The sequence below is a fragment of the Rhamphochromis longiceps genome, linkage group LG8 (assembly GCF_057381845.1).
Source record: "Rhamphochromis longiceps isolate RC_006_pf linkage group LG8, R_longiceps_female_GT1.1, whole genome shotgun sequence".
Lineage (NCBI taxonomy): Eukaryota > Metazoa > Chordata > Actinopteri > Cichliformes > Cichlidae > Rhamphochromis > Rhamphochromis longiceps.
The window spans coordinates 25,435,065-25,456,775 of NC_140564.1; the positions used below are offsets into that span (position 1 = coordinate 25,435,065).

Here is a 21,711-nt window from a genome sequence, read left to right on the forward strand (position 1 = left end):
ACCAACCTAGCATATACAAGAGTGAAGTTGTGAAATATATGTAACTAACAAAATGCAGCATGTTGGAGCTTGTGAAGGTCAAGCCAGTGATAGCTAGTAGTTTGCTGGATATTGTTGTTGTACATTTTTTATGTCCTTGAAACCACTTTGGCATATTTCCTGTCTTCTAGGGCAGTGGTTGTGTCTTTTAGAGTGATCAGCTATTACGTTTTTGTTTTTTCTCTTTAGATATTGGCTGTTATCCCACACTTGAAATGTTTTTAGCACTATTTGATATTGTGTAATATATATTTACATACAGTGATGTGAGTAAGTAAGAACATCCCATGGAAACTGATTACTTGTTTAAATATCTGGACCAGCACACACTAGATCCTCTTTGAATTGAAATGGCTCCTACAGATAAAGGTAGTATACTTAAAGAACATGATAACCAAAAACATACAATAAAATATAAAGTAATATGTTGTTATCTGTTTAAACACAAGTACATCCTCAGCCTTAAGAAACTAGAGTTGCCATCGGCCGGACAGGCCGAGTCTGGTCAGTATATCCTGGGCAACCGTTGCTCACTAGGAAAAAGTGTCTATTCTGAAGGTTGCTGGCAGCTGCTAGCGTGAAATTGGTCACGGTGCATGGAGATATGCAGTGCTGCACCAAAACCCTCTTTGTGATTGGTCACTTTCAGGTTGCCGCGGTCGCTTACTGTGCATGGAAGACGCCGACTTGGCTGTAAAGACTTGAAAAACGTCTTGCCAAGCAGTAATAAAACTGTGAAAAGTGTGGCACAAACTGGAAAGAGGCCATTTGATTTCAAAGTAAAAGTTGTGCCTTTTGAAATGTTTTGGTTGTTGGTTCAGGAAATAGACTTTACCAAGTGTCGGGCAGCAACTTCCAGCGAGCAGTCATCAGCAAGTCAAAGAATACACACTGTTCCCTAGCGATTGGAGGGGGGGTTGCGGACTGGTTTCTAGGCCTGGGTCAGCAAGGCAGTAATCATCTAAAAGTCTTTGAATTACTGAAATTTTTGCCAAATCGTCAATGAACAATATTTGATGTTTGAACTTGTTCTGCCTGTTTCACATTCTTCAGTAAGATTAAAGACCATTTCCATACACTTTATGTATACTTTTTCAGGTCCACTTCTAGTTCAGCTTCAACTTTCATTCATGTATCTTCAAATACTCCTTTAAAATTCTTTGATATAATAAAGAATTCACACTTGAGATAATGTGAGCTGCCCAGTCCCAGCAAGCAAAGTGTCCTCGAAGCATAACGACCCGCATTCACATATTGTAAAAGGCTTTTCTCTTCAAAAATGTTCTCTCTACTGTTGTGGCCAAACAGCTCTCTTGACATATCTCTCATGCATGTCATGATTGTAGACATGAGCACTTCAACGCTGCAAGAGTTAAAATTTAGTGGTTCTCATAGATTGCTCAGAGATTGTTGCTTTGTGGCACCTTAATCAACATACCCTCACAAAGCCTGTGTAGGGTCTAATCACTGACAACAAACCCGGAAGCCCAAATTGTTTTGGTGTGTTAATAGAAAGTAAATTCGACCGATTTGCACTTGGGTGTGTGCATGTATGTTTCTGTTTCTTTTTTAAAAATTTCAGATTAGCACCTTTGTTAATGAGCACTATTTCAAAGAGGATAAAATGTTTGTCCGTCCATATCCGTCCAAAAACGAATCATTCTTATCGGATGTTCTCACTTTTTCACATGAAGGTGTAGTAAATGTTTTGGCTGTACGTAATTGTTGAACCCGCTGTGGAGTTACTGCACATGGTTTTTACTTTACAGTCGAATAGATGCAAAGCAATGAGCAGGAACTAATTATAACAATAATAAAGGGAAAGGGGGGGGGGATTTTGTCAATCTCATTAAAAATTGTTTTAAAAGCTAGAAAATATCCTGCAAAGTTCAAAGGTTGTAAAAAGCATGCAAGGCTATAAGCCTGCCACCCTGCACTGTAGAAGCCCTGGTTGTGATCAGAAGTGGCACATTCAGTTTCTCTGGCTTGGTTTCAGTAGCTATTGGGCGACCGTGGCTCAGGGGGTTGGGAATCGCATCTGTAACCGGAAGGTCGCCGGTTCGATCCCTGGGCTCTCTGTCCTGGTCGTTGTGTCCCTGGGCAAGACACTTTACCCTACTTGCCTACTGGTGTTGGCCAGAGGGGCCGATGGCGCGATATGGCAGCCTCGCTTCTGTCAGTCTGCTCCAGGGCAGCTGTGGCTACAACTGTAGCTTGCTTCCACCAGTGTATGAATGTGAGAGTGAATGAATAGTGGTATTGTAAAGCGCTTTGGGTGCCTTGAAAAGCGCTATATAAATCCAATCCATTATTATTATTAGTATTATTATAGTAGCTGATACAGGATACTGCAGCAATACAATCAAAGCTATCCTCTGATACCCTTCGCGTGTGCTGAAAACCAACTGTTTATTATAGTTGGTTTCGTAACAGTTTTCTCTGTGTGTCTATGCTTTTATACCAATGAATGGGTTTTTGTCTTTTCTTGGTGTTTAATGACCATATGCATACGTGAGGTTAGTACGAACTTTGCGATGCATGGAAACGAGTTGAGAATTGTAAAATGATCGACTTCCTTTTGCACTGTAGTGTTTGAACTGCACAGCTCCCGTCACTGCAGCTCAAATAAATACATTTTGCTAAATCTTAAAGTGAATGTATATAGATATATTTATATAGAAAAAAGTACATGGATGTTTAACTTTGCAAATATTAAGAAAATAAGTGTTCTTTCTTCTTTTGTTTTGTTTTGTTTTTTTTCTTCAAAGTCAGTGGATTCAAGGAGACATTTTAGCGATGGATAAAAAGTTGACTGTAGAACTCCAATAAACATCTCTGATATTTTGTCCTTTAGGTCTCTTCTTTATATAGATATGAAAGTCTTCACTCTGCATGGTTAGTAGACAATCTACATATGTGAGTTATTACTCAAAATAGGTCTTTTTAATTATTCTGGAGAAAATGTATCCTGAACAGTTCTAATTGTGCTTTGCAGTACAGTGATATGCTGTTTACGGAGGCCTCAGAGCATTATGGTTGATCTGCCAACCTCTCCTGGAGGCTGGGAAGAAAGTCCCAACTGATGAATGGAAATGTGAAGGGCACAGAACCATTACAGAACAGAACCCCGTTGACGTCAGCTAGAAGAAGAAAAAATATATATGCAAATAGACATCGGGAAATCAAATTCATCTTCTCACCTTGCCGATCTCCAAATATGTTTCCTTGGTGTAATTTCACACCCTGTTTGAAGAAATTAGTTCAAAATAACTCAGAATCCATTTTTGGTAAGCATGACATTTTGAATTTTCCGTGGGATCCACACTCGTGTCTCATTAAACATCCTGTCATCTCAGAAAAGGGTTCGGTATCCAGTCAAGGTCTCCATTAATACCAGGTCTACATCCAAATAGATATAAAAGAAGTTGATGAATAAACCAAACAAAAGCGGATGATCGGATGGACACTTAAATCCTGTGCACGGTGGTGGAGGGGAACATGGTTTTTTGTTGTCACAGGAACCAAAGTTTCCAGCGAGCGTGTTTCTTGGAGTCAGCTTTGGACTTGCGTTTTGGGGTGGAGGTGAAGGCCTCCTGAGGGTAAGGCAGGGGGGGAAAGTGGGTGTCCTCTGTTGGGAAAAGCCTCTTCATCAGTGGTTGTAGCTTGTCCTCCTGTTGTTTGAAATCCAGTTCAACACTGCAGCGAACAAAGACAGAAAGGTGTTAGCTTAAATGACTGCCAGTTGCTGGCTTGCTATTAACAACATTGTCTCCAGGGCATTTAATTCCAATTTAAACAGTCATTTACGTTGGGACGGACTGAATGAGTTTTTTGATGAATCAAAATGGGACAATTATTTTTTTGAGATTTCATCAACAAAGCATCCTGTGGGCTGAAGTGGATGGAGACCAGCTGAATACTTATTAGCACACAGTTATAAACCATGGCATAGGTAACATGTACATGTGGGAAGGCACCATAAAAGCTTGAAGGTTTGCAGCCCCACACATTCATATGTGTGAGTAGCTCAGCTACTCGGCTACTCAGTACATTACGGAGTTCTTCTATTAAGACAAACTATTATGAATGTATTAAATACAGTCCAGACATGTCCCTCATTGAGGACATTGCATGCATTAAGATGCAAAGACTATGAAAAGGGAGGCCTTGAAGTGCTGAGCAGCTGTAAGTGGATCAAGAAAGAATGGGGGGGAAAAATTAAAACGACATCAAATGCTTATAGAGTTTTAAAAAGAAGAGGTGATGAATTATCCAGCTTTTTTTAAATGTGTCAAAGTAAAAGTGAGCATGTGTTTCTCAATATTAAAATAATCAGAAGAAATGATAAATAAATGGTCTGACAGACTTTGAAAGCTTTGTCTTCTATTATAATTTAAATTTGAATCAAAATTGCAACAGTTTTGGATACAGATTTGTAGAAAGCTCCTTTTTGTGCCCATTTACGCCCGTTGCTTGATTCTTTTACTGTAGCCCAAATCTTCATTTTCTAGGACACAATTGCCAAATTAATCATAATGAATGAATTGCAGGGAAAGAATGATAAGTGTGGCAGTTTTATCATATTATCGTTGAAATGAATACCATGTAAATGGGATTTTATTACCCAAGTCGTATAGTTCATTTCTTATAATTCATTAATATTAGAGTGCTGGCTTTTATTTAATGCCTTTTATTGTTTATATTCTTCTTTTATCATCTTTGAAACCAGGGTTGAGGTTTGCCCTTAGTGCTTCTTTTAATCTTGACATTTTTTGGCTGTCGCATTCCCCCGACAACCATATTAAGCATCAAAGTTATGGCCTGTACTCACTTGACCCCTGCGCAGGCATCTGTCACAGCACTGCTCAGCCTGGTAAAGCGACCTACATTTCCTGGTTGCTTCATCTTTATTTCCCAGTAAAACCTCCAAATTTAGACATTTCTTGATTGCATCTGGCTGCTCATTTTGGCCCACTGCTTTTTCTTTTTCTGTCTTTCTTTTGTTATTTGCCTTCTCATTGTGAATCATAGAGCGACAGGGAAGTCCATTAGTGTTTTTCCCACTCTCAGTTCAGTCTCTGGTGTTGATGTTGAACTGAAGATCATTTGTTTAGCTGGACCTCAGATGAGAGCCTTCGTATTGATGTGAGGATGTCACTTTGTTTTATGTCGCTTCAATCCATGCTCAGTATTACAATACCAGAAAAAAATAGTGCTTATAACGAATGCGTTAATTTTTTGTTTTTTTTCTTGTCCTTGTTGGTTCACTCTGTATTTACTCAGGGTTCAAGGGTATTTATCTGGACCAAGCGTCATTGTAATCCCATACTTGCAAACTGACTGCTAGGTGCTGCAAAGTGAAACTCAGATTACTTCCTCAGCTGTGCTTTAATCTGCTAAAGCCTTCGTCAGCCACTACATAAGTCAGGCTGGTGGCAAATCTGATAGACAGACTTGCATAATAGCAGCAGGCTGCCTGCTCAGATTTAAGTACAATGCATCTGTTGGGATTTAAGACTTGAAGCGATACATAGTTAGATCATTATTAGTATTCAAGGGGAATTGCAATTGCACATTATTGGCCGTATAGACTCTGAAAGTGCAGTCAAATAGTAATAAGTTCTTAAATCAAGTCTCTGTAGTAAAGTGACATTTGTGGGGAGTTTTTTTATGAGGAGACATTCATGTGGAAATTTCTGACACATTTGAAAAAACAGTTAATCACCATTTAAACAATACATATATATCTATAGGCAATATATTTTAGCAAAAAAAAGAGAAAAGAAAAAGCCTCTGTTATACAAAATTTAACATTTAACAATATTGAACATTTAAGCAAAACCTACTTTTAAAAAATGTAGTCATTTTGGGCCAATATGTGTTTGACATGATCTGAAAAAAGCTTTTGAGCAGAAAAACAGACAAGAACCTTTATGTGATCTGTGATTCCTGGTAGTACAAATGTTCTGGGTTGTGGTTATGAAAAGGAAATGAAGGTTAGTGGAATGGAGAAGTCAAAAAACAGCTAAAATTTCATGAACGTGTTCTGGAGAGATTTGAAACAGATAAGAAAATTCTTGCACATTTTGCAAATAAAGGAATTTGGAATGCAAGGATGGGAGATCTTTCAGCAGACTGATGTTTGACACTGGTGGACCGTAGTGCAGAATGCATTTAACTTCTGTCTGGTGTACTGTTTTCCAGACCTGCATCACATCTATTCAGTTCAATTTCAATTTTATTTGTATTGCACCAAACCACAACAACAGTCCCCTCAAGGCACTTTATATTGATATGCATTTTTTGAATGAAATATAAGAAAAAATCTTTCCTTAGCGTGCTCCTCAAGTTCACCAACTTTATCTGTCAACACAGTTTCACAGTTTCAATGAGGAATTTACTTGTCCACACAAAAGAGTCAAACATTTCCTTTGCATGTCATTACTTTCTCCAATAATTGCAAATATGAGCAACTCAAGTGAAGCAGACACTCAGAATTATATAATTCTTTGACTTTAGGCTTTTATATAAAAGGGAAAGCGCAGCCACTTTGATCAATAAATCACTGGCTGCTAATTACACTGGTAAAAATCTATATCCGTGTTTCTGTGTGAAATTAGTGGAAGTTTGTGTGCACAAATGATTACATGTGGAAACAGCTCCGTGTTGCAAGCAAATGCACTGGGGATACGTTTAAAGAAGGAGCGCATATATTTAAAATCATTTAAACTGTCTTATGAACAAATTTACTCAAAAGGTCAGATCAATCCATGTTCGCAACCTTTGGATTTATTCAGATTTGTGCATAAACAGCTAAAAGGCGAGCTGAATCATATGCAGTTCTTTGTTTTGCTCTGAGCCTTTATTAAAAAACACAAAACAAAAAGAAAGAAAAAAACGTGCAGGACCTGAACTAAATGTTTAGACCAGGACATAAAAAGACTGTTTCTTGTTTGGCTCACAATTACTTTTCGATGCTCAGATTTTATCCCTGAGGGATTTTATTCATCTCTGTAAAATCTCCAAAAAGATTTTGTGCTTTGAACACATAGAAAAAGTACAACAGCACGTGCCTTGATATTATTTTAGCAAGATTACACCTGCACACATTGTTTGAACTTTTCCATGTCTGTCATACAGTTGGCCCAGAGCTTCAAAGTTGGCAGGTACCATTTAAAGAGTCCTCCTTCGAGGCCTCTTGGGCCTCAAATGGCTAGACCAGAGTAGATTTTAAAGTTTGCCAAGAATATTTCCTATATATGAATTTTAAGTGGTCATAACAGTTGTTTTATATTCATTCTGAAAAATTTGATTTTTATCCATTCATAAAAATAGTTCCCAAATGTAGTTCACTTTGTCAAACTCTGACATGCATATAAAACAAGATGCATAGGCCACTAAATTAACAGGCTCTTGCAGCTCAGATAGAAGTGGCATAGATGTAATAAACGTGGGGGTGACACCGATGAAGCAAAATGTTGAGCATTTCCCTGCATGCTTTGCACGTCTTTAAAAACCTTTAGTTATTGCTGCGATAAAGGCACAGCAAAACAGATCTCCTTGGAGTTTTAAGGGAAGGGGGTGCTCTAGCTCAATGCTGTGTCATTTTCTGTGGATAAGTTTCTCCTTCTACACATACACATAATCATGCACATACACACATATACAGCAGCAGTGATAGGATTTTCCTTGCTCTTCAGCGTAAGCCTCTAATACTGCTGAGGCGGTTGTTGCTTCACATCCATGGCTACAGGTGATAGTCCTACATGGACATGTAGCCATTTAACCTGATTAAAATGCCGATTATTATGCTGTATTGTTGGTACAATAATAAGAGTTAATTAATGCTCTTTATGGACACTGTACATTACATGTTGCACAGATCAAGATACTTATGTGCAGCAATCTTTGCTTTGTACAGCTGTTTCCATCTGGTTAAAGGTTGTGCTTCTAAATTCTAAACTTTAACACATGTAAATTGTTAAAATAATCAATCAAGTAATCCATGAAAGCCAAATGCTCAGGTTTCAGATTTTTCTCTATTCTGGCTCTCTATGATGTCGTAGAACGGGGACGACCAGGTTGGGCAAGGTCATTTCAGCCCCACCACTCTGGCTGTAACCTGCCCCCTCTGAAAAACTATTCTTGTAGACCCCAAGAATAAAGAATCAAGTTGGAAATGACCATAATAAGTCAACCTTAAATTCCAGTTTCAGTCACATATTAAATAATCTAAATGCAGACTATATCTAAAACGGCGGTCCCCAACCTTTTTTGCGCCACAGAACAGTTTAATGTCAGGCGGTATTTTCACGGACTGGCCTTTAAGGTGTCGCAGATAAATACAACAAAATAAACTGATACGACCAAGACAAAAACTGTGGTGTTTTGTAAATAAAATAGTAAACGTGAATTCACTGTGTAATTGTGTAACTTTATTAGCAGCGTCCTCCTGAAATGCGCCAACAACATTGTGAGTAACATCCTCCTCTCTGCCAATTAATGCTCTCTGTCGCTATGGTAACATGTAAATATTTAAAATTCATAACACACTGGAAAAGACCAAGGGAAACCGAGTAAATGATAAAAACCCTGAAAACCATAAATTTCACACACAAACCTCAACTCTCGTGGCCCGGTACCAGACGACTAACGGACCAGTACCTGTCTGTGGCCCGGGTGTTGGGGACCGCTGATTTAAAAAGTCTTTATAGTAGGGTTGGGTGATTCCATCCTCTCGTCCCCCTGTGGCATCGCTATTGGATGGCAGAGGAGGTTAAAGCACACCCATTGTGGTGGCTCTATTCATCTTCCATAATAACAATATGTGGCCACAAGGCAAAAAACCTCCAAATGAGCTAAAGTGGAACATCTACATTGGGAGTTTTTTCATCCAGTAAGAAGAAACGTTTATAAGTTGACTTAAAACACTGATTGATTTAGCTTTATCGTAATTAGTTAACCTAATGGACAGGTATCAGTTGACCAGCTAAAAGAGTATTAACAGACTTTAATACTGAGACGAGACAGGAAGTTTAGGAGACGAATACGTGTCTCTGCACTTTACAGTCTCAACGGTCACATTTGCACACATTTAAAAATCAAACCAGCAGTCACAGATATCCTGCTGTTGTCTCTCTTTTGATGATGACGATAGATCAGTGTAACCTCTCCACACAGACGCACATTAACTTCAAAGCTTGTAGAAGTCCGTGCGTGAATTGTGGATGCGTAGCCACGCACGCCCAAGTAAGTCTGGGTTGCAAGTTCCTGTTATATGTGGAAGTGCAACCAGAAACTATAATGAGGAAGATTCAGTTTATTATACACCTCATAATAATTATATCAGTTTATTGCGTCAGTGGAGAAAAAGCACAAAAATCGCCCTGATCTACGAGCCGTCGTCAGTAGTTTTGACCATCACCATCCATAGACACAACACTACTTTATAAGTCTGTAGTCTTCTGATTTGACTGTGAACCTCATTGGAAGCTGAAACTAAATGAATGATCTTTGTTAGAAAACACCCCCAACCACCCTGGACACTACCCAGTCGAACTTAAATGCTGTGAACGTGATTTTTATTTTTTTTTTAAAAAGAGGAGCGTTTGCACTGACGTATAAAGTCACATGATGCAGTACCAGTTGACAATATCAGCATAGAAACTAACAATGCTGTACTCAACATAGCTTATGAAGTGTTTTCATTCCTTTTCAAGCCTGATATTTTTTAAATATTTCGTTTTTAAAGTTGAGTAATACACGTAGTAAATGTAATGTAATCAGACTAATCCCCACAAACAGCATACATATTTGAACAATCAAAAGTTTCTGGTTAGTCATCCTTGTAGCTGTGTGTTGTTACTTAGCCTTTGTGTGAAACTGAATCTGCGCAGCTCTCAGGAGCCAGGCGAATCATACAAAGTAGATGTAAAGTGCCCCGTGGCTTGGGAACAGCATAGCAAGGAAAATTAAATGTCACTGAAAAGAGAAAAAAAAAATCAGCATAACTTCATTTGGAAAAAAAAGAGAGAAAAAAAAGATAATCATCTCATCTTTGAAACCTACTCAAAAGGCCTTGTAATGAAAGATTTATTAGTCTCTACCCAGCCCAGTTATCAGCATTGCCTTATAAAAGTGTCACGGGCCCCCATGCGTCACTCCGCATTTGGACTTTTTGCTGAAAGCAAAAAGTGAGACGTTGTTGGCATTTACTGTCCCCTATCTGCCACTCCCTGGAGGGGGTTGTTGGATCAGAACAAATTGAAGAAAGCACTTCGGACCTTGTCAGTCTTTAACCTCTGTCCCTCACTTGTTCCTCCTCTATCTTTGTCTTCCTCTCTTACTCCCATTCCTTCCTCTCTACAGTGTGTGTGTGTGTGTGTGTGTGTGTGTATATATATATATATATATATATATATATATATATATATATATATATATATATATATATATATATATATATATATATATATATATATATATATATATATATATATATATATATATATATATATATTAGAAAAAGAATTTTGTCCAATTCCACGTACAATACATAATCTCTCATTTTAACTTATTCGTTGTTATACAAACCTCTCACCTGCCCTTTATCCGTCTGGGTCTTTATCTCTCGTTGTCTCTTTCATCCCCTCGCTCTTACACATTCTCACTCTGCCTTTCTTTTTGTTCCCCTTATCTTTTCTGGGTGTGAATGTGCTCTTCTTGACTGTCCTCACTGTCCCTCCACACTATCTGTCATACCGAGGATCACTCTTGTAGCTATGGTAACCGGCTTACCACCATGTTGGAAAACATCATTATGCTTGCAGAAAAAGAGATATCTTCCCCCAGCACTGCTGTGCGGTAGGACAGCCTCGCTGCTCAGTAATTTCCATATGTTCTAATGTAATCAGCTCTTCAGCCTTTAGCGATGCTTAATTGATTTTCATAGCCTCGCACAATAGATTGGATATTTGTCCTCCTTTTAAAAGCCCATTCCTTTGTTGATTTTTTTTTTTTTTGCTATCTTATTGCACTGCACAGTGTTATTCAAAGAATGTTTTACCATCAGATAGTCAGTTTAATGATCACTTGTAATGCTCTGCTTCAGAATTAATTGCAGGACTCGGAAGCTAATGAGAAAATTTAACTGTTGGGGAATATTTGTAGTCTGTTGTTAACAATGTAACTCAGTGATGGGGACCTCCCAAATCGACTTCCTTAATCACAACCACTTAAATCTATCTCTGTTTTTGATCAGCACATTAACCCATATAAAAGCAATGTGAGGAAAATGAGATTACAGGGTTTTTGCGTCGAGAAGCATCAGCGGAATGCATTTCGAATCCCGACTTTTCCGCACCATCCTGTCCATTGGTGTCTTTTTATCCAGCTTCTTTCTGTGTTTGTCTCTCATTTAGGGCTGCCACGATTAGTCGACTAGTCAGGATTACGTCGACTATCAAAATTGTCTACGACTAATTTAATAGTCGACGCGTCGTTTGAAGCTTTGTAAGATCCCAAAAGATGCAGGAATAAGTAGTAGGATTTAAGAGTGTAATAACGGACTGAAACAGAAGATGGCAGCACCTCATGTACAAGGATGCCAGCTGCTGTTAAACCCCGAAGAAGAAGAAACTGTGTCCCAGAATTCATAGCGCAGCACAGCTCAGTTTCCAACAATGGCGGCAGCTAGTTAGTTTTAATATTACTCTTATTATTCTTTCTCGGTCACAAAATAAACGTTTAACATATTTTCAGGCGAGAATGTAGCTGTGTAAACCTCAAATATCTGCTCAGTTTATCAAGACACCACATATTTTCAAAAGCGCTCCGACATTTTCCGAGACATCTGTTACCCACTAGCTCGATAGCTAGCCGGGGGCTAGGCTCACTAGAGCCTGTGAGAACACCGGACACCCGGCAAATCTTTTTCAACCCACCGCCGTCTTTTGCTACTCAGGTTAAACATGACATATAAGTCACTTGGATAACTTTAAAATGTTATTGTTTGGCTTTTTTCGGTATTTTATTTGTTCCTGAGTAAATCGATTTGGCTGAGATTAAAATTATAGTTTTTACACAGATGCTCGAGAATATACTCCGGTGTCCCGTTATATTTTAGATAGCAAGGAGCAGACGGCTGAGTTTATTAAACTCCACCGAAACAATCTGCAAATTTCATTCAAATTTAATAAACTATCATCTTGTCTTTATTTTTTGTTAGCACATACCGTAAACACTTAAAGCTGTAAGCTAATGATAGTTATATAAGAGCAGATGCATGCTGGTGCAATAAGCTGTACGTTTTACGTCCAATGGATGCACGATCTGATTAGTCGACGATCAAAATAATCGTTTTGGGCAGCCCTACTCTCATGCTTAGTCTCTAACTCCCCCCACCAAACTCCTCTCTCCTAACCCTTCTCAGTAACAGATGTTACGTCACTGTAATAGGCAAGACAGAATATTGTTTTTTTCTGCCTTTTTCCTCATTCTGTTTCAATGTCATGCACATTGTATTAAGCTTTGAATCCCCAAGTTCATTTGACTACACACTGTTAGCTGTGTGGAGGAGATAACATATTCTGGAGAAAAAGTGAGATTGAGAAAGTTACTGAGGGAGGATGAAAGAGAGACCGACCGAGTTCAAGATGGTTAAAAACGAGGAAAGTGGGACCAGACAAGGACAAGAGACTATAGCAGCTTTTGTATTCTGTTTGAAGTCCATGCCCATAGACTGCAGCATCATATTGATCTGGTGCTGTTGTTATGCTAAGGTTGGGTTGGATGATGCCAGATACTCTTGGACGAATTGATTACGTTGAAGAGTGCATGGCTTCTTACTTGGCGTTAAAATGATTTATGTATCCATATTTCCAACTCTAGCCTCGAGACCAGGTATATCACATTAACATTTAGGAGTTTACTCCAGCATACTCACGAGAAATCCTGATATCATAGACAACTATTCTTCCCTTATACACAGTGTTCCTTCACAGCTCTGCCTCCTATCCTGTGTTCCTCCACCTCCAGAGAGGTTGTTTTCATGGAGATCTAAGTAATTAGATTGCCATTTAATCCCCCCGCCTGTGTGAATACAACTGCTATATTTGATTCTGTGTCTAATCAACACAATTTACCATGCCAAGCGAGTCTCTTAAAGAAGAACTCGGGTCAATTTAACAGATTTTAAACATCACATTTAAAAAATTTTTGCCCTTCATCAAGCTAAAACCCTGCCAGACCCAGACAGGGTTTGTTAAAAATGAGCCTCCTGGGTTTTTTTTATTTTTATTGACAGCTATTTTTCCAATATACAGTCTGTGTTTTTCTGCACTTCCTCCGCAGGTGAAGAATTTCAGTCAATTGTGGCAGATCTAGGAAGCCGAATGTGGATATTTGACGTTAAAGACAGTTGTCAGTCTTTCTGCAAGATCAACACCTGCAAAATCAGAGGGAAAATCTGACCTTACTTTGTGTCAACTTTATAGAACAATCAGTTTTTCTTTGGGCTTTTTTAGTATTGAAAATCTCCATACGCGTTCTATTTTGAACAACTCACTCGTATGTATAATTGGCTCATATTCAAATGGCTACACTTAATCATAGCTTTTATTGCAACCTGCATTTGCATATTTAATATCTTCAGTGGGAATTGAGGTCACATTGATATACACACCAGGAGCTACGTTTACAGAAGCCTAAAATTTGAATTATAGTCGGTTTAAAAGTGCAAACAGAATAAAAATACCCAATCTGAACACTGCAATCAAATTAAACAAATGTCATTTCAATTTTTTTTTTTTTAAAGAAATTTTTCACTTTTGCACCTGTCAGCACATCACTGATTAAATATCGGCCACATCTAAACACCAGAGCATTAGAAATCACATTGATGTGATGACTTTAGTAAAAAAAACAACAAAAAAAACCAAAAGTGTGCAAGCATCATAGGAAAGGTAATTTCTTCTAAGAGCCTTACAGGGAAATTGCTTTTATTTGTTAAAATTAAGCATTTTGCTACACAGTTTGTTGCTTGCAGATTGAGAGCAAAGGTTAGCAAACATCTTTGTGGTCTTGTCTTAGGAATGGAGAGTGGAGAAAGAGCCTGTGTTAGAGGGAACAGGGGTGCCTATTCTCCATGGGCAAAGCTCTGCATTGACACTGTACATATTAACTATATATAAGAGCGAAATCTCATCTCAGGAGTCAGTTCTATTTCATTCATTTTTTAAACCATTGCCTATTAATTAGTTCTGTCTTGTGTCCTTCAAATTCTTTGCCATCAGTCAGCTCAAATCACCCCGTCGTTCTGTCATTGAATTGTTGTTAAAGCACCATTCTTGTTGTCAACCCTGCGGCTATGCAGAGGACCTGCTGGGATCCTAAAATATTTTACGTTGCAATGCACCCTTCCTCATCTCACACATCAGAGGGAACAGAGTTATGCCCTGCTCCTTGATTTTCAGGAGCCGATTGAAGTATGGCCAGAGCCTTATCAGTTATTGAGAGCAGTAGATAGAAAATGATTATAAATGGCTTCTCAGAGGAGAAAAGTAGACTGAGTAGAACAGCAGTGACCACTGAAAACACTTTTATTGATTGCCTCTCACCCACCTACTTTTTTAAATCTCCTTTCTTTTCCATCTCTTCCCCATCTCGCTCGTTTTGACCGTTGTCAGCTTACTTCTTGTAATCACTGAAAAACAGAAACAGCTAAGCTGCATGCGCATACGCAATTTAACCTTGTGTCTTGCCATTCTAACTGTGAGTAAAGAGCCTTCATGGGGGTCATACTGACTGTGTAAGAACATGGTACAAGCTTGACTTAATTGTCATGCCCTACAAGGACTCACGTAGACTTAATAAATGAAATTTAGCAGCAATCTCAGTTTGGTAGGGCACTGCATCTTTGCAATTTATTTCAAAGTTGGGCTTTAATTAAGTATTGCAATAACTTTTAGCTGGCTTGTTGTGAGTTTGTGTATAGGGATTCATGATTCTTAGAGGCTATATCTGAGAACCATCGCTGAATTTAGCGTTTTTGTATGAGAATTAGATATTCTGAAGCCTCCAACAGAGCAACTAAACATTGTTTAACATACAAGCATAGTGCCTCCAAATTAAGTTATGCCACGTGTGTCTTCAAAAGAAGATACTTTCTCGCCTGGTTGACTTTGCACACGTATATTAGTTTTCAAATAAATTGAACTTTACATTTAAGTCATTCAGATTTTTAGTTGGCTTGGAAACAGCGCACTGTGATGATATTTCATGATGTGTGGACGGTAATTAATTTCACCTTTTGCAACCCTGTGCTCACACGCTCCATTGTATTTATCCCCTCTACTCAGTGAATGAAGCAGTGTGAAGGGACAGTATGAGAATCAGAAGAAGACATATAGCTTAATGGACAGCGTCGCGTGTAAATGTCACATGTCCCCATGCGCTCATTAGCAGCATTCACATTAGTAATAGCCCTTCCCCTCCTCTCTGTGGTGTCTCTTTTCCACCTGTTCACTTTCCCTCAAGGAGAAAGAGCAGGGCGCATTTGGATCATCGTGTCTTTGAAGAGGAATGGCTACTAACCTGTAAATAATGCATGCGCTGTTCCGGCATGTGTCACAGTTGGCCGTGTCCTGTCCGGTTCGATAGGAGAGTCTGCGGGGAAGATAAGAGTCGTGAATGAGTAATTACAGGACTTGTTAGGCTGCTCCCTCACACCTTCCTTTCTCATCTTATTTGTCATCCCTCGTTAGCGAGAGCGAAGTAAATGAGGGTGATGATGAGGAGTCACACTGCCCTCCTGACCGTAGCCAGGGCACGGTGTCAGCCATTACTTGTGGTTGACTGATTAGTAGTCAGATAAAGCTAAAGGGTACACAGGGTGAGTTTTTGACCAGCGTTTAAAGAGGATTTTCATTATAGACTTGTTTCAGGATTGTTGAAATACCTTCCAATTATATTGGAGTTTTTCATGAAGTAATAACAAAAGTACTGTTGGGCTGTAACACTACATTAGTGTAATTATCATTTAATCGGCTGATTATTTTATGTACACTGTGATAGAAACACATATTTAAACTGTTGATTAGAAGTGTAAACTCATAATATATCAAACAGCGTTTATAACCCAAATGGTTCTTGGCTAATAAATTAAGTAATCTTTAGTCAGTTTTTACCAAAATGAATAAAGGTTTTTAACACAAAAATGTTTTTTTTAAACTTGGTCTTTATTACTTTTTATTGCTGAATTGATGAGCTCCTCCTACGTTGTACGCTAACCCTTTTTACTCACGCGAAAGAAATCCCTTCATTGATTAATCCTTTCTGTGGAGCATATTTTTTGTAAAGCAAACAATCTGAGTTATAATCTGAAAGTAACAGAATCGTTTAGGTCCTCTAAGGAGATGAAATTGTACAATTTTGGTTGAGAATGCGACCCATTGACGTTTTATAGTTTGCCTCAATTTTATAGGCTAAAAACTAAAGTACTGTATTATATGATATGCTTTATATTGTTATCAGATGTTTTAACAACATAAAACAGGAAATGCTGATTGTGCTGATTAAAGATTATTTTCTAAAGGTTAACTGATGGGCCTGAGTTAAGAGCTTCAGTAAGCTTAAAGGATTTCTCTGGCATCTGTAAATGTGAGTAGAGTATTGATTTCAATGGTGTTCTTGTAATTCATGACATAATAGAATGGATGCAACTTTGGATTTTACCAACACTATTGAAAAGAAGGCAATTCTGGTTTTATGGTAATTAAACTTCTGCATCAGAAGAAGCAGTTTGTAAAAGTCTTGAAACATTGCTCATTTCTTTAGATTCCGGGTAGAAAAGGGTGAAACATTGCAGGAATGAATTGAAAGATGTAAACATATAGGGAACTATATAAGGCAACAGCCGAGATTGTACAATTCTAACAAGCCTGGAAGTCAATAACTTAGTATGTCCACCTTTATTCTTCTAACACAGCCTGAACTCCCTTCCCTTTTCCTGTAATTTCTATAGTAGTCTTTGGGAGTAATTCTGCAGGTTACTTGAAGGACTTTCAAAGATCTTCTTTGTTGGCTTCCTTTTGTTCTCTACTCTTTCAAAGTGATGCGACACTGTTTCAGTAATGTTTCGTTGTGTGCTTTTCTATTCAGGTATGCTTTGACTGCATTGGCAGCGTGTTTGGGCTGATGGTTATGATGAAAAATGAAGATCTAGATTTCCACAATTTTTTTTTTTTTAGCCAGATCCCCAGCATCACTGGCATGTTTTACAGATGGCTTTAGAGAATCCGTGTTAAGACCTTTGTCCTCCGTACCTAATGATCTAACCATTAGATCATTAGGTCTTTTTCTTAAGGACATGACTTTCAAATTAAAAAAAAAATAGGTTCAAGGTTTTCCACTTCTTCTTTTATTCTCCATTTTTTACAGTTTCCTTTAATCTCTTAAGGGCACTCAGCGCCCCATACAGATGTATGTGATGATATATGACATAAGTCTTTGGCAAATATAAGGTCTTTTTTTGTGTAGACACAACACTGGATCATCCCTTGGGTTAAAGGCCTTTTTTATCCTTGAATGATCCACAGGCCAGCGTTCAGTAGCTTAGCAAGCAAAACATTGCTCTGAAAATGGAAAGTAGTCATGTATAACCATTGGACTGAAAATGAATGGAAAAGCAGCCAAAGAAAAACTTTGAAAGATCTTCGGAAACCCTGAAGAACCATTCCCCCAATATTACTTTTAAAAATGACAAGAATACCAGGCTCCATAGAAGCAAAATAGAAATAAACGAGCAGAGGTTCAAGACTTTTGCACAGTTCTGTTTACCACATAGAGATGCCATGCATAATTTTTAATAGCTGTGCTCTTCTTCATCAATCACTGGCAGGTATTTGTATGTCATCACGCATATTAGATACCACTCTCCTGCTAACCAAAACAGCTTATTCGGGTTATATCAGTGCCAGCATCAATAACGCCGTGGTACACAGGCATGTAACCTTTGAAACACAGTTTAAAACTTGCTTACCAGTGGATCAGGTATTTTTATCTGTCAAGGTTTTGAGATGTCTAAGGTTTCTCTCTTCACCCTTTCTGTTAGAGCTCATCCCAGTGATGAACAGCTGCACATTTTTCCAGACAAAAAAAGGCCTTTGTTACTCAGTTTAATCAATAAAACATATGAAAACAGAGAGAGACTGCTCAGAGTGGGGTCTGTGGATTAGTCTCAGTAATGGGGGCACTGTTTCTGGAGAGAGATGTTGCTGTTGAACTTTCAACAGTATTGTTTTGTCAAGTAACACATCAGCTAAATACCAATAGAGATTAGCGAGAAGATGTTTTTTCTTCTTTGTGAGGTTTATTTAGATGTGATGATGCTTTCACAGACAGTTACACATGTCTGGTTTCTCAAGTGAACCTTAATGTTAAAGCCACTGTGTTCCATTCCTCATACTTCTAATGGGTAACTTTTGCTTTTAATCCTCAGCTTTCATCTTTGCAGTAGAATAGCCGTTTTTCATTTCTCTCACTACTACTTTTGCCAGGCTACCCACAGGCTGCGGCACCAATAAAAATTAAAGCCCTACCATAAATTTCCCCTCCTTATCTACTGCACTGCTTTCTGCGCTGTGTGCTCTGACAGGTATATTGGAGGTGTTGACATCAATATTGTTATTTAAGACTGTACCAGACTCGGGAAATGGGATGGATGCAGTGATACAAGATTTACGTTTACATGTTTACATTTGCAACTGGGATTAATTGTAATAATAGGCTTGGAAGTGCAGTGCAGTGCAGTGAGGAAGACCACAGCCACGCTCGCTTTTCGCAAGACGAGTCAATCAATAAACAACTGATGGGTTACATTGTCAACTGAATTGTGCCCTTTGAACGACTCCCCTATTTTCTGTCTTTCTCTAACCCTCATGCTGTCTAGGTCTCTTTCCCCCTCAATCTTTCATAACTCCTCACCCCCTCTCACACTGAGTTGATAGGAGAAAATAAGAGAGTAGAGCTCATTTCGGCAAGCTTCCCTGGGGAGCGCGAAGCCAAAAGTGCCATTAACAGTATATTTACACACCTCCCTCAATTTTGCTACTACGTGAAGTCTCCCAAATGTCACCGAGTGGGTGGGATTCCAGGGGCATAAAAACATGCACACATACACAGTGCTAATAGACACGCTAGCAACAAGTCCCCATGAGTGTGATTAATTGGGTCTGGGCTGCCAGCACTATCTGATGATACAGCATTATTCCCAAGCTTTGTGTTCTTGGGTCCAGCCAATGATGTACTCTAGAATCCTTCCCACTGTCACGCTCTATGCTCTGGGCAAAACTGTAGTCGAGGGACAAGTGTCTGTGTGTGTTTGTGCTTTTCAGAGTGTTCCCTTTGTAATAGCTTCTCATCCCCAGTCTCGTCAGACTTTATAGTCCCAAGTTTTTAGTGGTTTTCTTCCCTAACTGTCTCATTTTTTTGTTAATAGCCAAGTCGAAGAAGTCATTTTCAATGCTGAGGCACTGGAATTGCTATTCCAATATATAGTTTTTTGGAGGAAGTAACACTTTTGATGGGGATAAAACCACTCCAGTTGAAACATCAGTACCAACAGAGAAGTTACAAAAAAGGGTTAACTTTCATATTCACCAAAGGATAAAAGTCATCAAGCCAATAGGAAAAAACAAAACAAAAAAGCCTTCTATGTCTTTCTTTCAAGAAATATGTTGTTTTGCAAATTGTAGTTTCTTTAAGATCACTGCTAGATTTTAAGGCACATAGAAGGCTTTGATGTCTGCCATGTTCTTGGGTTGATGGAAAGCTCTGTGCCCACCTGCTGCCTGCTGCACTCTCCGCCTCTTGAACTCACTGGGGAGAGCAGCAGGCAGACTTTTGTAGCTTCTCTTTAAGAAGTAAACAGTGATTTTTCTACTGTGCTTTTGGTTTAAGATTTGCACTAACAAGACCCTCAGAGGATGCTGTCATGCGATATATTTCTGTAAATGTAATGTACATCGCAGATTGTTGTTATCTGGAAGGTCCTGGCTGCACATGGGAAAGATGGTGCTGACTTTTAGCTTCAAACTCGCTCCAATACAGCTGGTGTATTGTGTGAAAAAAGTGACCTTTGAAATACAGAAATACTGTATTTACAGGACAAAGATGACTATGCTTGAATAGATAAATAGAAGTTCACTTAGCCTTGGATGGATTACACGGGGCTTACACTGCTCACTGGCTTTAGCTTAATGTAGGAAGCACAATGTGAAAACACAGTGTCTTTGTGTATGTGAACAGATGGTGCCATTAAAGAGTGCTCACTTATTTTTGTCTATGAAAAGCTTCTCCTCTCCTTACCTCCCCACTTCCCACCTGCCACTTTAGACACACCTGATAAGTCAGATGTGCTCGGCAACGCATTGAAAGTAGTGTCCCGCATTATGTCACGCGTGTGCTAACTTTTTCAATCGCATTTTTCTAAGTTTGTCAACTAGGAGATTAAAGTTGCATTGTGCAAGACTGAAGGAGGATAATTGCCTCGTTAGAGGGTTGCAAATGCTACGTGCTATGTTTGAAGTTGAAATTGAGAATTGCTTTCTTACACTTGGAAGTACTTGTACTTGTGTCCTCCTTGTTTATAAGCTTGACAGGTGTGTTTTGGATATGTTGATTACATGGGGTTTCTCGCTCCATGCCGTAACACGGCTACTGGTCAAAACAGATAGGGATCTGGGTGCCGAGCCCCAGCAATTCTCCCAACAAATTGCCCATTTTGTTTGCCTCGTCCCTTTAGATAGCATCAAACCCACTGAAATAGAGGATTGTCTATCTGCAGCCCTTTTGTATATACTCAGTATCTTTTGGACAGTAAATGGCTTTTTCACAGGCTGTGGCTTTTTCACATGCCTTGGACTTTTCTAGATAAACTTATAGTCTGCTGCTGGATAAAGCCAATCGTTAAACGTTTAGTATTTTCTTTAAGTAATAAACAATCTTAAATTTAATGCCATTCTGTAATTTGATGCCCTGCTTAGAATAATATTCATGTCTTGAGCATTTTAGTGTTAAATTACTCAATAAACTGAGAGAGCGTTGCTTAGCACTGGGTTTGTGAATGAAGGTGACATACACAATGGCAACATGTGATTTAAAGCATGTACGTAATGCAGCAGCTGCACCATATCTAAGGAGAATTGTCACAAAAGGGCATTGCACTGTAATAGCACTGCAGGGCACATCCAAGTGAAAGCCACATCACTACAGCTACAATAATGCTCTTTTGGTGCCTCAGTCAAGGCTCTGCTGAGCAGCTGTCACACTTATAAGATTTTTACTGTAATAAAGAAATAATGTGTCACACCAACATTGTATTTTTGTTGTTGATACTGAATCATGAACGTGTTATGTTTCTCTTGTTTTGTAATATATTCTTCTCTCAGTTTTTATCTGTAGATTTATAGCATTCCTTTGTGGCTAACATAAGACCCGCGTCAGTGTACGTTAAGTAGACAACTCTTGCTAAGCCAATCAATAGATGCTTTTGTTGTTTGTTTTGTCTGTGTTGCGTGTTTTGTAATACATCTGTAGTTCCATAATTCAGCCATGGTTGGCCACTGAGTCATTTTCAGTGCTAAATCGATCTTTGGCCTTTTAGCATAAAATTGG

The 21,711-nt window shown here is 38.7% G+C and overlaps 2 protein-coding genes across 3 annotated transcripts in view; one reads left to right on the forward strand and one right to left on the reverse strand.

Moving 5' to 3' along the window:
• dock1 (dedicator of cytokinesis 1) overlaps positions 1–21,711 on the forward strand; it is a 204,070-nt gene that overhangs the window by 92,636 nt on the left and 89,723 nt on the right. The gene's annotated exons all lie outside the window — the stretch shown is intronic.
• The window catches only part of insyn2a (inhibitory synaptic factor 2A), a 30,987-nt gene continuing 12,773 nt past the window's right edge, over positions 3,498–21,711 (reverse strand). Inside the window, exons 3-4 of the mRNA XM_085416712.1 lie at positions 15,631–15,702; positions 3,498–3,735 (exon numbers count right to left, since the gene is read on the reverse strand). Of these exons, the coding sequence (XP_085272838.1) occupies positions 3,552–3,735; positions 15,631–15,702 (256 nt within the window). The 3' untranslated portion in view covers positions 3,498–3,551. The remainder of the gene's footprint in view (positions 3,736–15,630; positions 15,703–21,711) is intronic.